Source organism: Lissotriton vulgaris, chromosome 2_1 (genome assembly GCF_964263255.1).
Source record: "Lissotriton vulgaris chromosome 2_1, aLisVul1.2, whole genome shotgun sequence".
Lineage (NCBI taxonomy): Eukaryota > Metazoa > Chordata > Amphibia > Caudata > Salamandridae > Lissotriton > Lissotriton vulgaris.
Window position 1 is genome coordinate 1773656429 of NC_141687.1, and position 23081 is coordinate 1773679509.

The following is a 23081-nucleotide window of genomic DNA, read 5'->3' on the forward strand; positions in this document are numbered from 1 at the left end:
CTGAGTCACAAGAGTCACGAGAGAGGGAGACAGCACCGACAGACACCCGCAAGTACACTCGTTGTTGAGTTTGTTTTTGAGCTGAGACCTGCAGCAGCTGTGTGTGCCCCAACCGCCGGTACCGCGAGTGGTGGGCGGCTGCAGCCACGGCGATCTCCGCGCACTGCCCTCTAGTGGTGGGGGGTAGCGGCCAGGTGGTCTTAACCGGCAGTGTGAACCCACCCCACCCCCGGGAAGAGCTTTTGGCAGCATTAAGATAACTCGCTGTGTTCAATCAAAAAAAAACATCACCACAAACACCAGTATGTACTCCCAGCGGCGGAGCTGAGCTGAGCTGAAATTAGCAGTCCCCGCGGAAGAGGAGGAGCAAAGCGAAGAGCGACGGTGGTGGAGGAAGCAGGGACGAAAGGAAGGCGGCGGACCCATTACAGCTGATAGCCGATAGCCGCCGATAGCCGTCGCGGTGTCCGCGTGTACCACCGAATACCACCGCACCCTTCAGTTCGGTAAAAAGAGGTGAGGCAAGGTTACATACAAGTCGGCATAAGGAGCGGGAGCAAGCCGAGCCGCGAGCCAAGACGTGAGCGCGGCTGCCGGTAGAGGCAGCTGCGAAGTTAGAGCCGGGAGTGCAACCAGGAGAGGCAATCCGACTAGGTCTGATCTGCCTGCGGTCCCCCCTGTGAGCTCCGCTCGCTGACCAGACTCTTGCAGACTCTTGCAAGCTCGCAGCTGCCTTCTAATTAGCCTCAGCCTTGGCCTCAGCCTTAGTCCAAGAGGAAAAAACTCCTAACTCAAAACATTTCACCCCCATTATGCCCCATCATCGCCGACCCTGCCGCTGCATCTTGCAGGGTCCCCAGAAAACCAAAGAGTGAGAAAACCTCATGAGAAAGCCAAGCCTCCTTCTTAACCTTGAGAAAATTGGGAAAATCTGCTGTTCTCTGGGTCTGGGGCTGGGTCTGTGTCTTAGGAGGCAAGGGGCAAGGGGCAAGGGGTTAGGGACCTAGGCGGGCCCAAGGGGCCTTATCGCAAGACTCAAAAAGCAGTCTGGGGTTCCTTCATACACTCTTGGGCTCCGGACACCGGACCTTGAACCTGGGACCCTCGGACTTCGGACTTCGGCGATAAGTTCGATCACTGCTGAGCCCAACCACAGCAAAGCAAAGCCAAGTAGAGAATAGCGCAGGGAGCATAGAAAAACAGAGCATACAGAGCATTTAGAGCAAACTCTCCGTGGGAGCCCTCAAGCAACAAACAAACATACAGACAACCTAAGCCAACCAGCCTGCCTTCAAAAGGATGAGATCAGGAAGGGTCAGGAGCAATGTTCCCTCTAATTTTTTTCCTCTGTATGCTGCAGTGGAGGGTCTCTGTGCGCTGCAACCATGGCTATGTGTGCCAGGAACACACAGTGTTGTTTAAATGCCCCTCACACACCAACAGGCCCCTTGGTGTCATGCTTCATCATCGGGGCCTTCGCACCCCTCTACGGGATGCGGCGTGCTGCGACTCGCGGATACGCAGGAGCACTTAGAAGTGAACTATGTGAGGGGGTGTGTGTTATACCAAGATGTGAGTGAGGTGAGGTGAAAAAAAGTGAATAGTTAAAAAATACCTGGCACGTGGGAGGAAAAAAACTTTTAATTTAATCCCCGGCTGGTATTGTTAAAAGAAGTGCAGGGCGTGGTTAGATAGATACGTATTAGGGTATCATAACCACTGTTAAGAGTGTCAACATGTTTCGGAGGTCAAAGCCCCCTTCTTCAGGACAAGGGTTATGCACTTACCCTCCCCTTACTCACATGTAGAATGTAAAAGTGTATTTAAAACTAATTACCACAATGTGTAATATTCATAACTATGTTTTTATGTTAGTGAATGTAGTTGCGCCCAATTGGCGATGGAACCTGTGGAGAGAAATGCAAAGATAAACACATAGATCTATAATGTACAGACCAGTGGAGAAGACAAAAGGCTTCTCTGAATACAACAAGGTCAAACCAAAAATAATGGAACCCTGTGAGAAAATGAAACACAAATGGACATAACACAGTACTTACAGACATATATACAAAACACAAAATTATTCTCTGCTCTGATGGAAAGAGAGCAAACATTAGAAAAGATAAGTCTTACTTAAAGTTCTCAACTATAAGACCTCATGAGCCTATGCGTATATTGGGGGATCCTTCCTTTCTGCTCAGAAATGACCTATAAAACATTAATATATGGAGTTCAGTTGGAAACAAGGTACTGAATGCACCAAAGCGATAAAACAACTGCTTCTCTCTATGACCAAAACTCACGGGTACTGCAATGGCTAATCGCCTGCCTTCCCTCAACGCGGCTCCGATGAAGTGAGCATGGATCGCGTCAAATCCCTTATATATACTCTCCCTAGAAGTAATTAGTAATAGTGAATTGATTAATGAGGTCCGGGGGATGCCCAAATACGGAGATCGTAATCCCTGAGGGTCCGGTGTTGCGCTCTCGGCTACCACTAACTAACGCGCATGTGCATGCTAGCTTGTCCAATGCGCATGTGCGGCACAAGGAGCGATCGCGCATGCGCGAAGCAAGAGCGCTATACTGTTTACAGAGAATCGCAAACAGTGGAAGAGCATGGGGCTGGGTTTTTTATGTGCCTAGGTGTAGCGCTTTATTAATAAATCAATCGCGTGTAAGGGATAAAAAAGGATCTCAAGTTAATTACAAGGAAGGGCTCGTCATATGTAGAATGATATGGGGAGCGCTTGGTTTAAAGAGACAGAGAGACTAATAAGTGAGTTTGTTAGTCATGGGGGACCCCAGGAGTGAAGGTCCCTATTGATAAGTAATTAATCTTATCTGTTTACATAGAGATTGGTGAGCATGACTTAATGGAAGCAATATGACCTAATACAACCCCAATATCATGGTTTTAAATGCGGCCCAAATTGCGCCCGCTGTCAAATGCATTGACCGAATAGAGTTTATCTTAGGAGGTTCCATGGAATGGAATCATTAAGCCCAGTGGTGTCGGTTCCCAGCCGGAACACCCACCGTTGTTCTTTTTCCAGAAGGCCCATTTCTGAGGGTAGTTGTTCTATTACCGTCCACTGTAACTCATTGACACAGTGTTGGTGTTCAATGAAGTGGGCTGACATTTTTGTTGTGAGTTTTTTACACCTGATGTTACTTTTGTGCTCATTTAGTCTCACTTTCACAGGTCTTGTAGTCATTCCCACATATTCTTTTCCGCACGGGCACGTGATCAAATACACAACATTCTTGCTGTTGCAATTTGTAAACACACGTTGCTCCCACTGTGTCCCATTTGAGAAAGTTAGATCCAGGCTTTTTTTGGTAAGGTGGCAGTTGTTACAGTTGCCACACGGATGGTGACCATGTATGCCCTGCAGTCTTGTTTGGTCCTTTTTTGGAGGGGGTGGTCTTGTGTGGACGAGCATGTCTCTCAAGTTCTTACCCCTTCTGTGTGCGAAAAGCGGTTTCTCCAAAGTTAGGCCGCCACTTGTCAAAGTGCGCCAATGTTTATTGACCAGTTTTGTAACTTGGTTGGTTACTGGGCTATACGTGGTGACACATACTGTCCTTTTTTCCGCATCATCACTCCATGGATTATCCTCCAGGAGGGCCTCACGGTTGTTATTTCTGGCCCTCTTTAATGCTTTTTGGATCACAGTTTCCAGATACTTCCTCTGTCTCAGTTTTATGCTGAGATCCTTGGCCTGAGATTTGTATTTAGCAATGTCACTGCAGTTCCGACGTAGACGTAGGAACTGTCCATAGGGTAGGTTCTCCCTCAGATGACGCGGATGAAAGCTGTCAAATCTGAGGAGACAGTTCCTGGCCGTCGGTTTGAAGTGGGTTTCTGTTTTGAGAATGCCTGCTTCATGGTAGATATTTAAATCCAAGAAAACCATACTTTTGTTAGACACCTGGTGAGTAAATTTGAGAAAAGCATTCTGGTTGTTTAGCCAGTGGGTGAACTCAGATACCGTTGTCTCGTCTCCTTCCCAGATAACCAAGATATCGTCGATATACCTTCGCCAGGTGCGAATCCTCGCCCTGTATGGATTGTCTGGATGAAGGATTCTTGTGGACTCCAGGTGATGGACATATAGTCCGGCCAGACTCGGGGCAAAAGTACTGCCCATACTGTTCCCATGTTTCTGCCAGAAGAGAGTGCCCTCATACTCGAAAAAGTTTTTTGTGAGGGCCAATGAGATGCATTCCAATACTACATTCCGTGGGGTGTGGTATTCCCAATTAGTGGAGTGCAGTCCCTCCTCAATGATTTGTAAGGTCTCATCGTGTGGGAGGCTCGTATAGAGGCTCTCCACATCTAGGCTGAGGAGCATCTGAGAGGTGGGATCAAAAGTCTGGTTATGTAACAGTTGGAGTACTGCTTTAGTATGCCTCAGATACGTATCAGTGGCTTGTACAATGGGTCTCAAGAATGCATCGGCAAACTTGGACAATGGTTCCAAAATAGATGAGATGCCGGAGACAATGGGGCGGCCTGGAGGGTTTTCGAGGTTTTTGTGCACCTTGGGTATGGTGTAAAAATATGGAATACGTGGATTCCTCTGTATCAAGAACTCAGACTCCTTCCTGGTAATCCAATCATGTGCAAGTGCCTCTTCCACCATGCCTCCTATTTGAACTCGTAAAGATTCAGTTGGGTCCTCAGTTAGGATCTGGTAATTCCTATTATAGGAGAGAAGCCTTCTGCATTCTTTGTCATAGGCTGGGGTGGTTTGGATAACCACTGCCCCACCCTTGTCAGCGGGTTTTATAGTGAGGTTCTTATTCAGCCTCAATACCTTAATGGCCTCATTCTCCATTCTGGTCATATTCTGAAAGACCCTTTGTTTATTTTCCAAACACTTCAATTCTTGCATTATGGCTTTTTCAAAGGCCAATACCTCGACAGGGAGTTGGTTATCCAGCGGTGTAAAGTTTTCTCACAGGGTTCCATTATTTTTGGTTTGACCTTGTTGTATTCAGAGAAGCCTTTTTTCTTCTCCACTGGTCTGTACATTATAGATCTATGTGTTTATCTGTGCATTTCTCTCCACAGGTTCCATCGCCAATTGGGCGCAACTACATTCACTAACATAAAAACATAGTTAGGAATATTACACATTGTGGTAATTATTTTTAAATACACTTTTACATTCTACATGTGAGTAAGGGGAGGGTAAGTGCATAACCCTTGTCCTGAAGAAGGGGGCTTTGACCTCCGAAACATGTTGACACTCTTAACAGTTGTTATGATACCCTAATACGTATCTATCTAACCACGCCCTGCACTTCTTTTAACAATACCAGCCGGGGATTAAATTAAAAGTTTTTTTCCTCCCACGTGCCAGGTATTTTTTAACTATTCACTTTTTTTCACCTCACCTCACTCACATCTTGGTATAACACACACCCCCTCACATAGTTCACTTCTAAGTGCTCCTGCGTATCCGCGAGTCGCAGCACGCCGCATCCCGTAGAGGGGTGCGAAGGCCCCGATGATGAAGCATGACACCAAGGGGCCTGTTGGTGTGTGAGGGGCATTTAAACAACACTGTGTGTTCCCCATCACTTTAGGGATCACTAGCACTTTGAGTGGGTTCTACTTTGTTTATTCATATAACTAGGGAGGCTGAATCCACTGACTCTCTCTCTCCCCCCTTCTGTTAAAACCTATGTGTGCCAGGAACCAGACCACGCGTGTATGCTGTGCCAAATATCACTCTAAATATTTACGTGAAAAGATGGTGCATTTTCATACATACAGCGCCACGTTAAGGGTCTTACGGTTGGTTTGCAAATTGGATAAACACGCCATTACATGATACAATACAGCAAGTCTGCAAACCGGGCAGATTACCCTAAAAAGCACAAAAGCCGTGTTTTTAAACTTGCAGCATTGTTTTGAGAAGACAGCCTCGAACTGCGCCCGTGTGAAGGACGCGCTGGCTGGTAGCTTTGCAGGCAGCCGCGCTCAGTGTTCCTTGTGCTTCATGTCCCGCTCTCCCATAGCGGCCAAGGTTTCAGGTTGCCTATGTGCGCCATTTGCATAATGTCAGTGTAATTATGAGTGCCATTCAAGGACTATGAGTGACACTTTCTCCTGAGCAAAATAAGCAATTATTTACTGCAGCCTGGAGCCATGCGGAAATGCGATTAGGGGAGCGCTGCCATGATTTGCTGTTGGAAACACAATCTTTATGATGCCTTTGGGACCATAAGGCAGCACACTCTGATGCCCTGAATAGAAGATAAGAGAAAAACCTAGAAAGCCACACACCAAGCTTAACATGTAGGATATATAAAGTGTGTGCGCCACTGGTGATGGAGAACAAAGCTTTGCAAACATTACAGCCTTTCGCTCTACCACAGGCTCTCACATAGCTGAATGCCCCGGCTGTCACCAATCTAGATTTTCCTTTACCCATTGCTGGCCATCTTTCAGATCCACAGATGTGGTATGCTGTGAATGTAGGGTAAGGGCCTACATTTCTTATGTTACAAACCGAAACGCCTACAACTTTCATTTCATGCCTACATTCTCCAGCAGCATGGCCAAATGCAAACAATGAACAAGTTTAAAAACACAGCTTGTGGGCTTTATAGGGTAATCTGCCCGGTTTGCAGACTTGCTATATTTATTTATTTTTTTACAAAGTTTTATATAGCGCAAACATGATCCCGAAGGATATTAGAGCGCTTTACAATAGGATGGAAGGGAGGACATAAATGCAATATCGAACATCGAGCGGGAAAAGGAAAGTAATACAATGGCAGTAATTACACAAGTTACATAAAAAGAGTAAGTAGTGCTTTCTCTTTTTAGAACCTTCCTCCTTTGGTACGCTCTGCCCCTCCCTGCTTATTGCTGTTACTACTTGAATACGTAATGTGTGACTATCGCATTAATTTATTTATTTTAATAAATTTTTCAGGAGGTACTGTACACCACAATTTACAACCGGGTCACTCCATCCTTAAAATGTGTTCCTGTGCACTTTTTTTTTTTACTTGCCGCTCTAAGTTGGGCATCAACATCTTGAATGTAAATAAAAGAAGAAGAAAAAAAGACAAAATGACTGCCACTACGTGATATATAATGTTGCACTTGTGATGACTGGTGAGAGCATACGTGGTCACACGTGCCTCAAAAGATAAAATGGCCACTGAGTCATGATACATGCATGCACAAACAGCACACTGGGGAAGGCTCTTAATTATTATTTTTCCCGGTGCTTCCCCGTGCTGGGCAGTATTGGCTAGAATATTTCTTTTATTTTTGCCGATGCTGCTCAATCTCAGATAGATGTGTGTAATGTGAAGTTGCTGGCAGGCTGATGCGTTTCATTTGCAATGCTGCGACTAAAATACGAGCCCACAGAATTTGCTTTCCTTATGCCAAATTTTAAATTAAGGTAGTAACCTGCTAGGCAACTTATCGCTGTGCCAAGGCAGCCAGCAAAAGCTCCCAAGTGTCCATTGGCAGCGGGCTCTGCAGCACCCAGGGCAGCCTGCACCACCCACCCCTTCTAGATCTATACAGGACAGGGGTGTGCAAAAATGTTTTATTCAATGGGCAAGTTTTGCTAAATTCCAGATGTTTTGCCCTTCACAATATTTGATACGTTCACTTTTTCACCTTTTACGTGAACATGAATTTTTTCTACGTTGCAAAATAATTGTCATCACAGCAAGATACATTTCACTTTATTTAACCCAGTCATATTTGAAAATACAGACATTTAGTCTGCCATTTTTTTAACAAATGTTTTCTTTGCATGTGGCCACTGTGAGCAACACCACCAGCTTTCTGTAACTATAATCAACAGAACCCTTTTGTTGGTGTTAACAACATATGCAACAGAATTAGTCACAAAAGGAAGGATAGAGGAGGGATAAAAGGGGAAGAAAGATTTGCATTCATATAGCACTTGTTACCCCTGATGGGTTTTGAATCGCTTTTCTGGCGAGTAGCACGCCACTCCGAGGCTTGATAGGAAATGGAGGGATGTGTCAGGCTATACCTTGGCCTTCAAGCTCTTTATTCACATACTTAGGACATTGGTATAGGATAAGGGTATCCAACTTCTAATGAGCAGATGGAATATTTATAGTCATCTTTTTCTTTGTGAACACTATTTCTTTATTGCCAAGGATCCAAATTCTCTTAAAAATCTGGTTCATATTTTTGAAACTGTTTCTCAGGGACGTGATATTACAATTTTCATTTAGAAATCCAAAGATTACTGAACCACGGAGTCTACAGATTAATGTGAAATACATTCTGACGGATCCCTTTTATAATTTTCAATGACTGAGCTACTTGGGTACTGCAGTACCCTTATGGTCAAGGTTACTGCCTGCATGTCATTGCTAAGTCTGCATGTCTACGGCCTGAACCCTAATTTGTAGTCACTGAAAAAGGTGGCAATTAAAAAGGCAATATTCTACCAATCAATATGTATTTTTTGTTTCAGCCCCAGGGCCATACAACCAGTAGTCAAGAATAAAAAAACATATTAAACAGAGCTAATGTACATTAAAACCACAGGCGCATGCAGTTTATTTTGTTCTTAGTGGTTCGACAAAGCTCCAATGTGCGCGTGAATTTATGGACGACAGTTTGATCTAGTCGATTTTTATGCCCTAAAATATGTGGAGGGTCACCCTCCTAGGCAGCGAAACTATATGATCCCGGAAACAAACGAATGGTGCCTCATTGCACTTTTTAATATTGCATGTTACAAAGGCGGTCGATGAACCTGCCTTTTTATCTCCACTGTGCAGGAACATAAAAGCATAAAGTGGAGCAGTCTCTCGCCTTGCATGTACATTGATCCACATTGGTTGACTGAAAAATGTTCTACCCCCACTCAACACTCCCGGAAGTAAGTAAACACAGAGCTCTTGCTCCTTTGTTTTTTTTTCTACATCAGGTGACGTTTTATCTTTTCTTCCTTTGTGTTCTTTTATTTAGATAGAGGAAAATGAGTAGCAGTACTCTTAAGCTTATTTACCTGCATCACCTAAAAGACAATCTGCCCGCAGCCTCGCTTTACTTCCAAAATAATACAGCAAGTCTGCAAACCGGGCAGATTACCCTAAAAAGCACACACTGGTGTTTTTAAACTTGCTGCATTGTTTGTAAGTAAAGCGAGGCTGCGGGCAGATTGAGTGCTTTTGTTAAAGTATCCATGTTAATCGCAGCTCGTGAAGGGGCTGCGATTAACATGGATACTTTAACAAAAGCACTCAATCTGCCCGCAGCCTCGCTTTACAAAGAAAAGAATATAAAACCAACAGTGCGTGCACTACAGGGCGGCAAAACAAAAGCCGAACCCATCAAAAACAAAAGGCCAGCAAGTGGCCACAATAAAACACTTTCCTCCGCTCCCAAGTATTATGTCACTCCAAAGTGGTCACTTCCGCCACCATCCTCCACAATCAGGAAATGCCCATTTTTTCGCGCCGGGCGCCTTTTAAAAGTGGCGGCGGCGCGAATACTCTCGTGGGATGTGTGCCCTCTGTGCCCTTTGTGCGCGCTCCACACAGGGGCTGCGCGCTCGCGGTTAGGGAAGTGCGCGCGCGGCCGCGAGCGTTCCTGGGAACAGTGGTCAGGAGGTCACCAAAGCAAAAAAAAAGAACCCCAAAGGAAAAGAATCCCCACAAGCCGATCAGTGCAACGCAAACCAGGAAAAATGCCACTCAACAATACGGACATAAAAAAAGGCATAACAACAGTGCTACCCAGCCAACTTATCTCCCCAATCGCAACAATGTTCAAAAATAAAAAGCAGGATGGGAGAGAGAAATTAGAGAAATCAGAGATAAACAAAGCTTTCTTGTTTCTGGATAATCCAGGAGCCACCCTCCTTACGACTCAACAATCTCTCCCAGGTCTCCCTACACCACTAACCCCTGAGAAGATCGCCAGCAACAAAGGCTTAACATCGATACTCGGAAGACCAACTCTTCATGCACCGGGGGCAAACCTAACTACCTCATCTCACAGAAGCCAGCACCTCCACGAGACCATAGTAATGGTCCATCAGCAGGAAGAATCAGGGGAGCGCCGCGACCGGGAAACCACCTTGCCACACAAGAGCAGCTTAGGAGAAATTCCTATCCTAGGCCAGAGTAATATACAGGTGACTGGAGCTACAACAGAGTCCACCCCAGGCAGCAAGAGGACGAAGGAAGAACAGACGTGTGTAGAAAAATCAGTAACCAACGCAACATCAATAACAACTATACCAACATTAACTTTTTTTACAAAATTTTTAAAAACTAAATCACAGAGCCCTCCCAAAAAAATGCAAATACAGAAATTATTTGACAAAGAGCCTCAGACATCTAAAGCCCAGATACTTAGGGAAGAATACACAAGCCAAACGGAATTTGTTCACCAGAACTCCTCAGAAACATCATGAAGCTATTAAACTTCACATCAAGCCAAATATCAAGCCCAACTCCAAACAAAGAATTGATGAAAGACACAAGTAAAAACAATCATAAAAGTGAAGCAAACCTGGAGGAATTAAAGTCATTAAGGGCCCGATGTAGGTAAATCCCATTTACCGATTTTGAAATACCGATTTTACCAATTCGGTATTTCAAAATCGGTAAATGGGATGTAGGTCCCAACATCTGGATTCGTTACCGAATCCTTAACAATTATTTAATTACCGATTCGGTAAATACCGAATCGGTAATGCCCATTCATTCCTATGGGCTTTGAAGCCCATAGGAATGATTAGGCATTACTGATTCGGTAAAGAATTCACAAGGGTGCCGGGGGTGTCACTTTGACACCCTCTAGCACCCCCAAAACGGGCATGTGTGCAATGTGGCACACAGACATGCCCTAAGGGCACGTCTGTCTGTCACATGGCACATGTGTACATGCACAGATGTGCATGTACACAGGAATCGGTATTTTACCATGGATTTGTATTCCATGGTAAAATACCGATTCTGTAAGCCATGTGCCAATAGAAAATTGGCTACCCACATAGCATTTTCGGTAATTTTACCGAATCGGTAAATATTACTGAATCGGTAAATATTACCGATTCGGTAATTATTACCAAATCGGTACTTATTACCGATTCGGTAATAATAACGATTCGGTAAAATTACCGAAAATGTGCACCTACATCTCCCTAGCCCTTTACCGATCGGAAACGGCCGAAAATCGGTATTTTCGGCCGATTCCGATCTGTAAAGGGCTACCTACATCTGGCCCTTAGTCTCAAATCAAGCCCAATAACTAATAAAGAAAAGCTGCAAGATACAAGTACAACCAATTTCAAAGAGGGAGTAACACAGGGGGAAAAAAGGCAATAAAAACGAAGGGCAATCTACCCAGCTGCGAAGCCAAGAAAAAACACCCAAAAAAATCAGAGAACAAGACGACACCTCGCTTTGTCAAGAGAACGCTGATCTTCTACTCAAAATCCCGAACAGAGCACAAGTGCAATCCACTCAGGGCTGCTTGTCTCAGTAATAGAAACCCTTCAGACATCAGCAATGGCTTTAAATTGGCAATCCGACAAAATGGATACCCAAATTGACTTAATGAATACTATAGCTCATTATATTGCAAGGATTGACAACAAACTTGACAAACTAAACAACTTGATAATAACAGCTCAATCAAAGTACACACTGGAACAAAGTCCCTGCTCGTGCGGCCCAATCATAGACAAACTGAACCATCTTCCCAACCTAATAGAACAAATACTGTCTCTAACAAAATCAGACCAGAATCCCACCAAAGTGAAACCAGCTACAAACACTACAGAGCATAATCCTGTCAAGAATTCAGAAACAGACACACAAAAAGGAAAGCACATTCCAGAAGTAAGTCCAACGTTAAACACACTAATTCCGAACAAAAAAAACGCTCTAACCAGACTCCAAACGAAACAGGAAAGGAAAGCAAGGAATAAACAACTAACAGGGCACATGGAGGAAGGGGTGAGATTGTTCCCCATATTTACCTCAGCCAAAAGCAAGGAGGAAACGTTAAACACGACAAGACAGTCTGATGACCTAAACGATCAAACATACATTTCATTAAGACATAATCTTTCAACAAAAAAAGGAAGGGATGTTCTACCCGCAGAGGTCACAAGTAACCTGGGCACATGCACTGTAGTAGCGCCCACAGGCGAAACAAACAACAGAGACGCACATTCGAGGCTGTGCTCGGGCAATTCAACACAGATAGATGATACTGTGGAAAAAAGCAGTCGCACAGAAAGTGGGAGCTCATCACACTCAACTGGCCTCCCAGCGCAACCTACACCCTCAGAGACAACAGCAAAATGTACAGAGGTGCCCGTGAACAAAAAATCAATACCAGCCGGACAAAAAGCCGACGTGAAATTGGATAAGCGGCCCGAAGGAACTAAATTCTGCCCACAAGGCATAGAAGAATTAAACCCCACACAAAACAGGTCCCAAGGTATGCCACGCGGGATCTTTATGCAAGACCAGCCAGCTAACACAACCAACAACCATGATGCATCACCTAAAATCATTGGAAGAACCCCAAACTGGAAACTCCAAGTTGGGGGTGAAAAAACCCTACCCGTTACCGCAGACATAAAAATGTTACTAAGTCACGGAGGCCGAAGTGTAAAATTGAACTACATGGAGGATGCCACCTCAGAGAGGGGGACAGAGCTGGAGTATAACAGAGCCCTCCAGACTAGCCCAGGCACGAGCGGAGGTTTGACGAAAGAGAGCAACCAGATCACAAGGACTATAACATCACAAAGTGCACAGGCAATTGCTACACTTGGAACACAAATACTCGCTGGGACTGGGAGTCATTGTGGAACCAGCTCAGACTGCAGACCAGAATCGGGGAAAGGCTCTGGTAATTGGTCTAGCAAAGGAGATTTACATCTCAAACAACTCCTCTTCACCCCAGAATACGAAACGCAGGGGATGCATGACATCCTCAACTCTATACTAACATTGAAGGGCTACAACATCTAACCAACGCAGACTTACTTTCAGTCAGATTTCGAAAGCAAGATAACAATAACTCATTGGAACAAACATTAACAACATGGCGAACAGCAGAGATCGCTCAGTTAATACTATCCTTTAGAGAGAGGTTCGACTCATGGGGCATAACAGCGACGGCTCGTGGAGGGAGTTACGGTGGGGCAGGAGGGCGGGGAGGGGGAGGGGCAGGGCGGAGGTTGCTAAAAACCGGCATATGGATAATTGCAGGTAAGTAAACAATTTAATTAATAAAACGAATTTCGTAGCTCGCACTGCATTGCATTTTGCGATGCAAGGCGCACTACGAAATTCGTTTTATTAATTTAATTGTTTACTTACCTGCAATTATCCATATGCCGGTTTTTAGCAACCTCCACCCTGCCCCTCCCCCTCCCCACCCTCCTGCCCCACCGTAACTCCCTCCACGAGCCGTCGCTGGGGCATAAGGCTCTCCAGGCAGGCAAAACCACGCTACCCACGCCCTCTAGTGGAAAAACGGAAAAAAAGAAAATCTGCTAGAACATAAAGCCCAGACTGTTTCAGTACTACGGAATGCAAAAGGGAACAGCCCACCTACGGCAATCCATCCTCTATTCAACACAGGTAAACAACCAAACCCCAAAGACGACGCCAATTATTGGCGTGGCGTAACAGACACACTAAACAAACGGAAGAAAAACTGACCATCCAAAAAACTTGAAAAGGATAACAGCCAGGAAACCTTCCATCTATTGTCCTGGAATATAGCAGGGTCCAGGAAGTGGTTGGAAGATGCCTACCCCCCACAACTGGACTGCATGCGAATTCATCGCCCTTAAAAACACTTGGGCACTTGAGGGGATACCTCTTGTTGGGTATACACACTTTAGCATCCCTGAAAGAAAAAATTTCACCTAGGGCCGACCGAAAGGGGGACTATCAGTTTATATCTCGTCGGAAATTATCATTAAATCAGAACAAATAGCACCGCAAGGGCCAAACACACAATTAATAAAACTATCTCTACCTGGCAGATCAGCTCCGGTACTATTGGTTAATTTCTATGCACCTCCAAAGGTGAAAGAGAAACAAGCCCAGCTGGATGAGCTAGTATCCACAATTAGAGACATTCGAAATAACAATCCCACCTGGGAAGTCATCCTAACAGGTGACTTTAACTCAAATTTAATCTTTACACCAGAGGAGGACGAGATGCTAAGTGCTGCCAATGAATTCTGGAATCTTAAACCACAAAGCCAGCTTAAAACAGAGTGCTTCAATCCAATCGGTCAACAATTGGTAACAACCTTGGAATTTCTTAGGCTGCGGTTCCTCAACGGAAGAACTCCAGGTGATAAACCACCACAGTACACCCATTTAGGAACTTTGACCACCTCAAGACTCGATTACACAGCAGTCTCACTTCCATTACTGCAATTCGTCCAGCAATTTTAAATTGAATACACATCAAAAAGCGATCATTCATACCAGCACACTTGCTTTAACTTAAAACTCACCAAACATCGCAGCTCCAAGTCAGTGGGAGATAGCTCCTCTACCACTAACCTTAAACGACTTAATTGGACAACGGCCAACATCGATGAGTTGCAGGCTAATGTACAGAGATTAAAAATGGAAAGTGAGCCAACTACAGGCAACCAAATACAAAAATGGGAGGACTTTACGCCAAAGTTAACAGCAACTAAGTCCATCACAAAAAAAACACGGTCCCCAACTCATAAAGTCTCACTGCCAAAGAACCTGGTAAAGGTCAAAATAGAAATAAGGGGAAACGCCAGAGCACTAAAAAAGACAACCACGTCCCCAAAAGATTGGGATCAAAGACAGAACCTTAAGAAAGAGTACAAAAAGCAAATGTGGGAACATAAAATATCTCTGGATGATGACTTCTGGGCAAGACTACTCTGCACGGCAAAGAACACGAACTCAAGCGCATTTTGGAGGATCATAAACAGTTTAAACCATCCCTCAAACCCAATAACATCTAATGTCCAAGAAGCGGATTGGGTCGCGCTACTAACACAGAGGTTCTCGCAAGTAACACCTGACCAGCCCAATATAGAAGTAAACCAACAAAATACCAACAAAGGGGACAAACATAGAAAAGCGAGCACCGTTTCCAGTGGTGAACTCAAAATCTCTCGCAGGCAAACACAATATCCGAAGGAAGAACGCAGAGCAAATCAATCATCAGAAGGGGATCTCCTTATAACAAGGCTTCACTGTGATATGGTTCAGCCACGGGAGATGAAGGAGATAATAACCAAGCCCAAACAGACAAGGTTTTGTGAAGAGGATATAAGGAAAATTCTAAGAAATACTTGCGGCAGTGGAGCTCCAGGGCCGAACGGGATACCACTGATAATCTTTAAAACTGATCCTGACTTTTGGAGCAGAAAATTTAAAAACTAGTTGACGAGATAGAAAGGGTAAATCAAATTCCATCAAGCTGCCAGGGTTCCATAATCTCACCCACCTTTAAAGGAGGAGACAGGAAATCCCCAGCAAATTACAGACTGATCGCCCTCCTGGACATGGAGGCGAAGTACTTTGCATCCCTAATCATGGAAGACCTAACAAACTGGTCTGATGCCACAAAGAGAATACCGCCCAACCAAACAGGCTTCAGGAAAGGGACCAGGACGATGACAAACATCCTGTCTCTCTCAGTGTTAGCCGACAAATACCTACGGAAAAAACTGCCCCTTTACCTATGTTTCATCGACTTAAAGGCGGCCTTTGATAGCGTAGATCGCAACATCTTATGGAGAAAACTGCGCAGTTGGAACATCCCGGACAAAAGACTGAGAGGAATCATACTCCTTTATTCCAACACTTGGATGGTAGTAAAATTGGGGAACGGAACACGGCTCTCAAGACAAATCAATACCAGCAGAGGCCTCAAGCAGGGCTGTGTTCTAGCACCTCATCTTTTTTATCTTTTTATGGCAGACCTAGCCCCAACCCTAAACAAGATCTCATCCCATCCACCCAAACAAGGCTCCTTCTCCCTAACTCTTCTATCCTACGCAGACGACGTGGTACTGCTGAGCCTAACGAAGATTGGCCTTCAAAGGTCACTAGTAGGGCTGTCGGAATTTATAACAAATAACAACCTGGAGATAAATACAACAAAAACAAAAACAATATTCATCACCAGACGATGATCAGTCAACTCACATATCCAACTGGAGGGAACAAAAATAGAGGCTGTGACCAACTATAAGTACTTTGGCTTCTACTTTGACAATCGACATAACCACCAGCAGCAAAAGACGTACATCGCCCAGAGAGCAAACTCACTGTCATTTGCTTTTAGATCCTTAGCCAAAAAGCTTAAGGGGCCATCATACAAACCTCTATTGGCAACGATAAAAGCAAAAGTGCTTCCCACCCTGTCATACGGCAGCGTGGGACTGCACGGGAAAGACGCGGAATTGCTCAATAAAATGCAGACAGCCATCTTTAAATCCACCTTCCAAATTCAACGGGAGCTTCACCAGCCCAGACAAGACTAGAATTTGGAATAATAAATGAAATAGTGGGAAGAAAGTACGCAAATATAAAGTACTGGTACAGCTTGAAACAGAACATGGCAAACTCAGAACTGCATCAAGCACTGTGGGAAGAATTAAAAGATGATGTTAAATCCCCACATAACCAGTACCTTGAGAAGGCCATAACCGAGACTGGAACATGAAATCTCTGGGAACTAAATTTGCCTTATCCAGCATTTAAACAAGCCATAAACAAGTCAACAAAATTCCATTCTCTTCTACTTGACAAAGCCACGTTCAGCACAAGAAAACACGCTTGGATGGTCAGATCACACTACAAAACTCTCACTGCAGCCCCATATCTAACAATTACATTTCCTGTTTGCAAAAAACAAAAATTAATGGGGCTCCATCTGGGAAATTTTCCATCAACTATGGACCAACCAACTTGGCTACATGATGGACCCAAAATCTGTAGACTATGTGGGAGCAGCAAGGAGGACATTATTCATCTAGTTTGTATCTGCCCGAATTTAGCCCAAGCACGAGCAGTCCTCCTAAAAGGCAATGAACGAACGAGGCATAAGAATGTGTGGATCGGCGATTATTTCAACTTAGAACCCAACAGATACCCGTTTGAACTGTTTACTATTAAAGTTCCTCGTGGCTCACGCCCAAGTGATAAAACACAACCAGGCACACTGTCCACATAAGGACAACATAACTACGGTAGTGCAATGAGAGGGCTCTTTTGAACTGAATAATGTATAAATATCAGAACTCTTGGAACTATAAACTACATGGACTGCTTAATTGTTTTAACAACAAATTCTAGCACTAGAATCAGAATGTTTTAGAATTAATTAATTGAGAATTTATCCATACAAAAGGACATTTTAAATGCACAGTTGATTTTATAAAATGTATTGTTATGGTTTTAATTAACTGAAACAATAAAACTTTTTGAATTTTAATTTCAAAGTTATCGTAGGATAAGGGCCCAGAGGTTCTTGTTCCTGCAAACCTGTTATTTCAGCATCAAGATGCCCCATTGCATGGGTGAACGTGCATTTTACAAATACACATGTTATGTTAGGTTATCACCTGCGCCCTCACTTCTTTATTTTGGTCGTCGTCTGTATAGGTGGTTGCCAACTAAAGCACAGTGCATGGAAAAGGTACATCGATTCTCCTTCCCTCTGACGAGCTTGGCACAGTTTGAACCTCTCATAGTCGGGTTTGGTTGGGGGTCGAAATGTTCATTCAGGGCTCTGACGGCAGCATTGTAGTCGTGTGGTGCTCTGTTGTTGGGCAAATGGGCGAACAACTTGTAAATTTCATCTCCCATAAAGTGTAGTAATAGGGATCATTTGACTGCTCCGTCTGTTTCCCGCGTTGCCGTGAAGTAGTTGTTCAGCCTGTTGATTCAGTGTGTCCATGTAGGAGATGCTGTGACTGGGTCTATGAGCTTGCTGAATTGGGGAAGTGCACTGAATTGTGAGTGTTGTGATGCTGGATGTAAGGCAAGGGGCCCTGCTTGCTGGGCGGGTTGCACAGGCGATGGTGCTTGTTGGTCCAATTGGGTGCTCATTTTTGTGCATGCAGCATGCGCTTTCTGTAGGCTAAATCCTCCTCCAACCTCGAGAAGGCATTTGCAGCAGACACCTTGTGCCCCACGTGTTCCAGGCACTGAGGGGAGTAATCTTCGCATGCCTGCACGTGCTTTCCTTGATCCTGGTGCACTGTGGGAAAGACAGGCTTCTCCTCTGTAGTGGGCTTACCCCCCAGTGGACATTGGTGGTGCGAGGGGGAGGCTAAAGTAGATTCTCTTCTGCCTGGTGCAAAGCTGGAAAACAGGCACCTCTTCACTAATGGGTCCAGCCCCCTTGGACCCTGACCAGGTAAGGGAGAGGTGAAGATAGAGCATGCTGGACTGAGCTCCGCCCAATTGTCACTGCGCGTGCATGCACCACACAATGCAAAGTGGGCTCAAACTGGCTCACCACCGGGAGCACCGGCATCATCAGGGTGTGCAGAGGACGTGTATGGGCCCAGGCGAATGCAGGTGCATGTGTACCTGGCTGGAGATCGGCGCAGGCGTTCCGGGCAATGAGGCTTGGTAGCGTCGGAGCCTCCAATGATACTGCCACAGCGGGGACAGACTTTCTCCCTTCTGTGCCGCCAGGTCACACCACCCTTTGGCTTTCTGCGCGGGTCACTTCATCGACACTGCAGAACTGCTCCGTGCTCTACCTGGCCAATGGGCCAGGAGCGAAGCACCACACAGCCAGCGTGGCATAGGGTGTGCAGGACTTCCACCCTGATCGCCAGTGTAATGTAGTCACACAGTGCATTCAGGCCTCGTGCTGATGGATCCCAGAAAGAGATACACACACTTGGATAACTGCTGTGGGCCGTAAGTCCTGAGCGACCTCCGCCCGTTCATTTATATCCTTTGGCCACGCCTGGCCATAGGGTAATACAATGTGTGGTGGTCCTAGTGTGTAAACTTGGGGGCGACTAGACCTCTACATTGGTCAAGGCTTTGGGTATGCCTAATCTCGATGCTGAATGGCAGGTTGCCGACTATAAGTGACTGTTAGGCCTGGAAATGAAGCACGAGTGGAAGTTGAGTGTGCATACGCTTCTTCGGTTGAGGACTCTGCCCTGTTGCTACGCTCGGCAACAGCCACATTTATTTAACCAGCGCCACGTGACTCAAGGAAAACCATATAGTCATCAGCCCACAGGGGTATATACTGTCAAATCCACTTCCTCACAATGGCACAATGAGTCAAACCAGACGCTCCATTTGCGTCACTGGAGCGACACTACAAATAGCTTTGATGAGCCATAGACTGGAGCTCGATGACTGCCATTTGGCACTGGAAGATACAGGGATCCCCCTTTACCTGAAGATGAATGATGTTCAGGTACGTTGGGAGATGTGCAGCGGCACAGTGAGAGACAGATAGAAAAAGGTGAAGGGGAATGAGACTGGTATGGGAATAAAGCTATGCACACTGGAATTTTGGGAGGAGAAACAAGCTGCAGGATAAAATGCTAACATAAAACAATTAAGGTTTCTCGTCCTTCCTGAGGGACCGCACCCAGGCTGTCCGGCTGGGGGATTTCACGGCAACCCCACTTAATATCACTTGTGGTGTCCCTCAGGGCTCTTCTCTTTCCCCTCTTCTGTTTAATCTTTATATCTTTCCTCTAATCTTCGCTCTTCAGCAGATGGAGGTCACCGTATACAACTATGCGGATGACCTCCAGCTCATCTTTAACCTTTCTCCTTCGTCCCATTCTATTTCGAATTTCCAATCTATTATGATTTTTATCAGGGACTGGATGAGCCACAACCACTTGAAAGTGAATCCTGATAAAACCGAGCTGGTCCTCACCGGTGGCTCTTCCAGTCCCTGGAACTCACTATTCTGGCCCTCTTCCCTTGGTCTCCCCCCCACCCCCTCTCCTACAGTCAAGACTTTAGGCATTAAAATGAATAATCACCTCACCCTACACTCACAAATTAGTTCTGTTGTCTCTTCTTGCTCTCTCACTCTTCGTACTATCCGCACTGTTTCCCGCTTCTTTTCCCCCCTGGCACTCAAACTGATCATGTCTGCCCTAGTGATCTCCCGGCTGGACTACACATACGCCCTGTAAACCGGCATTCCAGCCTACAGTTTAAAAAAGCTCCAACTGGTGCAAAACCAGGTGGCCCGGCTAGTGTACGGCCTTTCCCGCTCCCACCACTCCACTCCGTTGCTGAAGGCGCTCCACTGGCTGCCTGTCAGGTAGCGTTCCCTCTTTAAAATTGGCTGTGTAGTTTTTCAGGCCCGTCAGGGCTCAGCTCCTGCTTTCATCGCCTCCTTGATAAAGGAATATGTCCCTACCAGAGAGCTTCACTCATCCTCTCAATCCCTTCTGCAGGTACCCCGCTTCAAGCGGAAAAAGTGGGGAGGGGCCAACTTTTCATTCCTGGCACCCACTTTTTCGAACTCCCTCCCCGACCATCTGCGGTCGGCCAAACACTACTCCCTTTTCCGCAAAGGCTTAAAAACCTTCTTGTTCAATCAGGCCTTTTCGCACTAACCTACCCTCGGGCTCTTTTCTGTTAACTTTGCCTCTATAGCGCCAAGAAACCGTCTGGTGAACGCTGCGTTTTACAAGTATTTTAAATTCAAATTCAAATTCAACTGTCATGCGTAAAATATGCCAGATGAGCCACTCCTAGCCCCCGAAGAACCTTGTTTGCATCCTTACCTTTAGAGTTAACAAATCTTGATACTGTATGCTAGAATACAAAATAATTAGTACATAAATAAAATGCTTAAGTGTACGTTCACTTCAAAATCACAGTTTCTAAATTTGCAAACTTTAAGAAATTGTATATTCTAACCTTCACCAATTGCAGAAATTATAAGAAGATTTTTGAATACATCAAAAATAATAAAACCGGTGGAATCATTAAACAAAGCTTCAGCTCCAAGTAGGATGCTCAGGTATGTTGCATCTGAAAATAAATCACAGAAAGCAGAGAATTAATTGATTTTTTCAAGAAGCTACATAAAAAGACAAATACGAAGGTGAACAAAGTATATGCCACCTTTAAATTGCATTTTTAATATTAGTCATAAAATGGGCTGCTGTGTGAACCCAATAAATTAACCGAACCTTGTTTTATTATTCTGATTGCCGGTGGACGCTTTCAATGCAACTGTTTAATGAATACACTGCTCTCTTAAAAATGCATTACAATCCCCATGCTGAATACACAATTTTCAAACAGTAAACAACTTCTGACTACTACAGGAAAATGTATTTATTTATTTATTTTGAGTATGCAAATGCAAATTGTATTTATTGAAAACAGCTTTGATCACAGAAAAATCAGGCAAAAGACTACCGGACCCTGGCATTTTTCAATGAGAAGAACTCCATTATGGGAGAGTGGCACACACATTCATACTGAACTTTAGAAGCTTGCAGTGGAAGATAAAGTGAGTTGATGTTTCAATCTGCTCTATGAAACATAGAAACTCAAAGACAATATACATCATTAGATACAAAGCTTTTGAAAAACATCTATTTTTGTGAAGGGATAGTAAACTTAGTGTTAGGCTCTAGATGTAAGGCTCCAGATAGTTCCTAACTAAAATAAAACTCTACCAAAAGGAGGGCTAATGCCCATTAAGTGAGGCCAATGTGTTGGGCCCAGCTGGAAGTGAAAATAAGAAACTCCACTCACTCTCTTTAGGTTACTGTTCTGAACGAAAAGATGACAACATGCGGGCGCAGCTGGACGTGAAAGCTAGCTGCACGGGAACAAATTTGGCATATTTGATGAGGGACTGAGTAGGATCCCGGATCCATCTCCAAAACAGCAGCCAGATTGGTGTCCTTCTGGCTCACCCCCATTTTCTCCATTAGTTGAGTGCTAGTCAGAAAGACATATGTGTTGCTGAAAAGGACAGTTCCAATGCATTCAATATTTACATAAGTATATAAAAAGAACTGGAAGCCATTAAAAATCTTAACCAGCTTGGAAGTCAGAAATGGCAGACGCGTAAAATCCTTTTAATCCACGTTCACGCATGGAGCTATATAATTTAGGAATATGAAATCGGTCCTTCGAAATGAACAGACCAGAATACAATCAAATACTACTGACAGAGCTAAAAAAAAGTGTAATACTTAATATTACTTCTTTTTAGCAAACTACTCACTTCCCTTTTTTAGAACATTTTATTTGTATTTTTAAAAGGCACATGTATCACCTCACAAGATCATAGGCACACAGAAAAAGAGCTCGATTTAAACCCTTAGCTAGAGAGAGTTCCAGCGTTCAAGTCTGTCAATGTACCGAGGGCGTAATCGTCACCATCTCCAGTGCAACAACTTCCTAATCATTTTCCCCTCCTCCCCCTTCTGCCAACCCCAACTGCAGAAAGGTAAACCGAACACTAGTGTCCAACTGAAATAAAGTAAAATAATGGTGCATGTGAATCATGTCCATTGTAACCACCTCACCACAAGTGCAATGGACAACAAAATGACATGGCTAGGCGCTCCTTTGCTAGCATCGCCCACAAACGTTTGCCAGTGTGCGGTTTCTAATGGTTTGCTATAGTAAATTACTCATTGCCAGCAAACCAAATTGTACAGTGTATCTCTCGGCCAAGGGATTATACAGAGGAAGCATGTATGTCCCATTGTGGGTTGTACCTCCGCTTAAGTGCTATAGATGTCCCTAGCACTCTTTCCCACTTAGTATTATGACACCATGTCTGTTGAGTTTCATGTGCTAGGAGTAGTTTATATATTGTTGATAGCATGCTCCGCACTGGAGTTTTCCTCTTTTAGCTTCCGCACCGAGAGTTAGGTGTGGTACTCAATGATGAATTGACCGCGACCTCTGACCCTGTTTACCAGGCAGGTCGCTCCCCTCACCGCCACGCAGCCCCCTGTGTGACCACTGACCGCTGCTGCATTGTGTCTGCCTGCGTTAAGATTGACTGTGCCCTCCTTCTC

General features: G+C 44.7%; 1 protein-coding gene across 1 annotated transcript in view; it reads right to left on the minus strand.

Annotated features, from left to right (window-relative positions):
- LOC147733265 (sperm-specific sodium:proton exchanger-like) overlaps window positions 1–23081 on the minus strand; it is a 4638748-nt gene that overhangs the window by 4446137 nt on the left and 169530 nt on the right. Inside the window, exon 2 of the mRNA XM_086958943.1 lies at window positions 20950–21063. Coding sequence (XP_086815069.1) covers window positions 20950–21063 — 114 coding nt within the window. The remainder of the gene's footprint in view (window positions 1–20949; window positions 21064–23081) is intronic.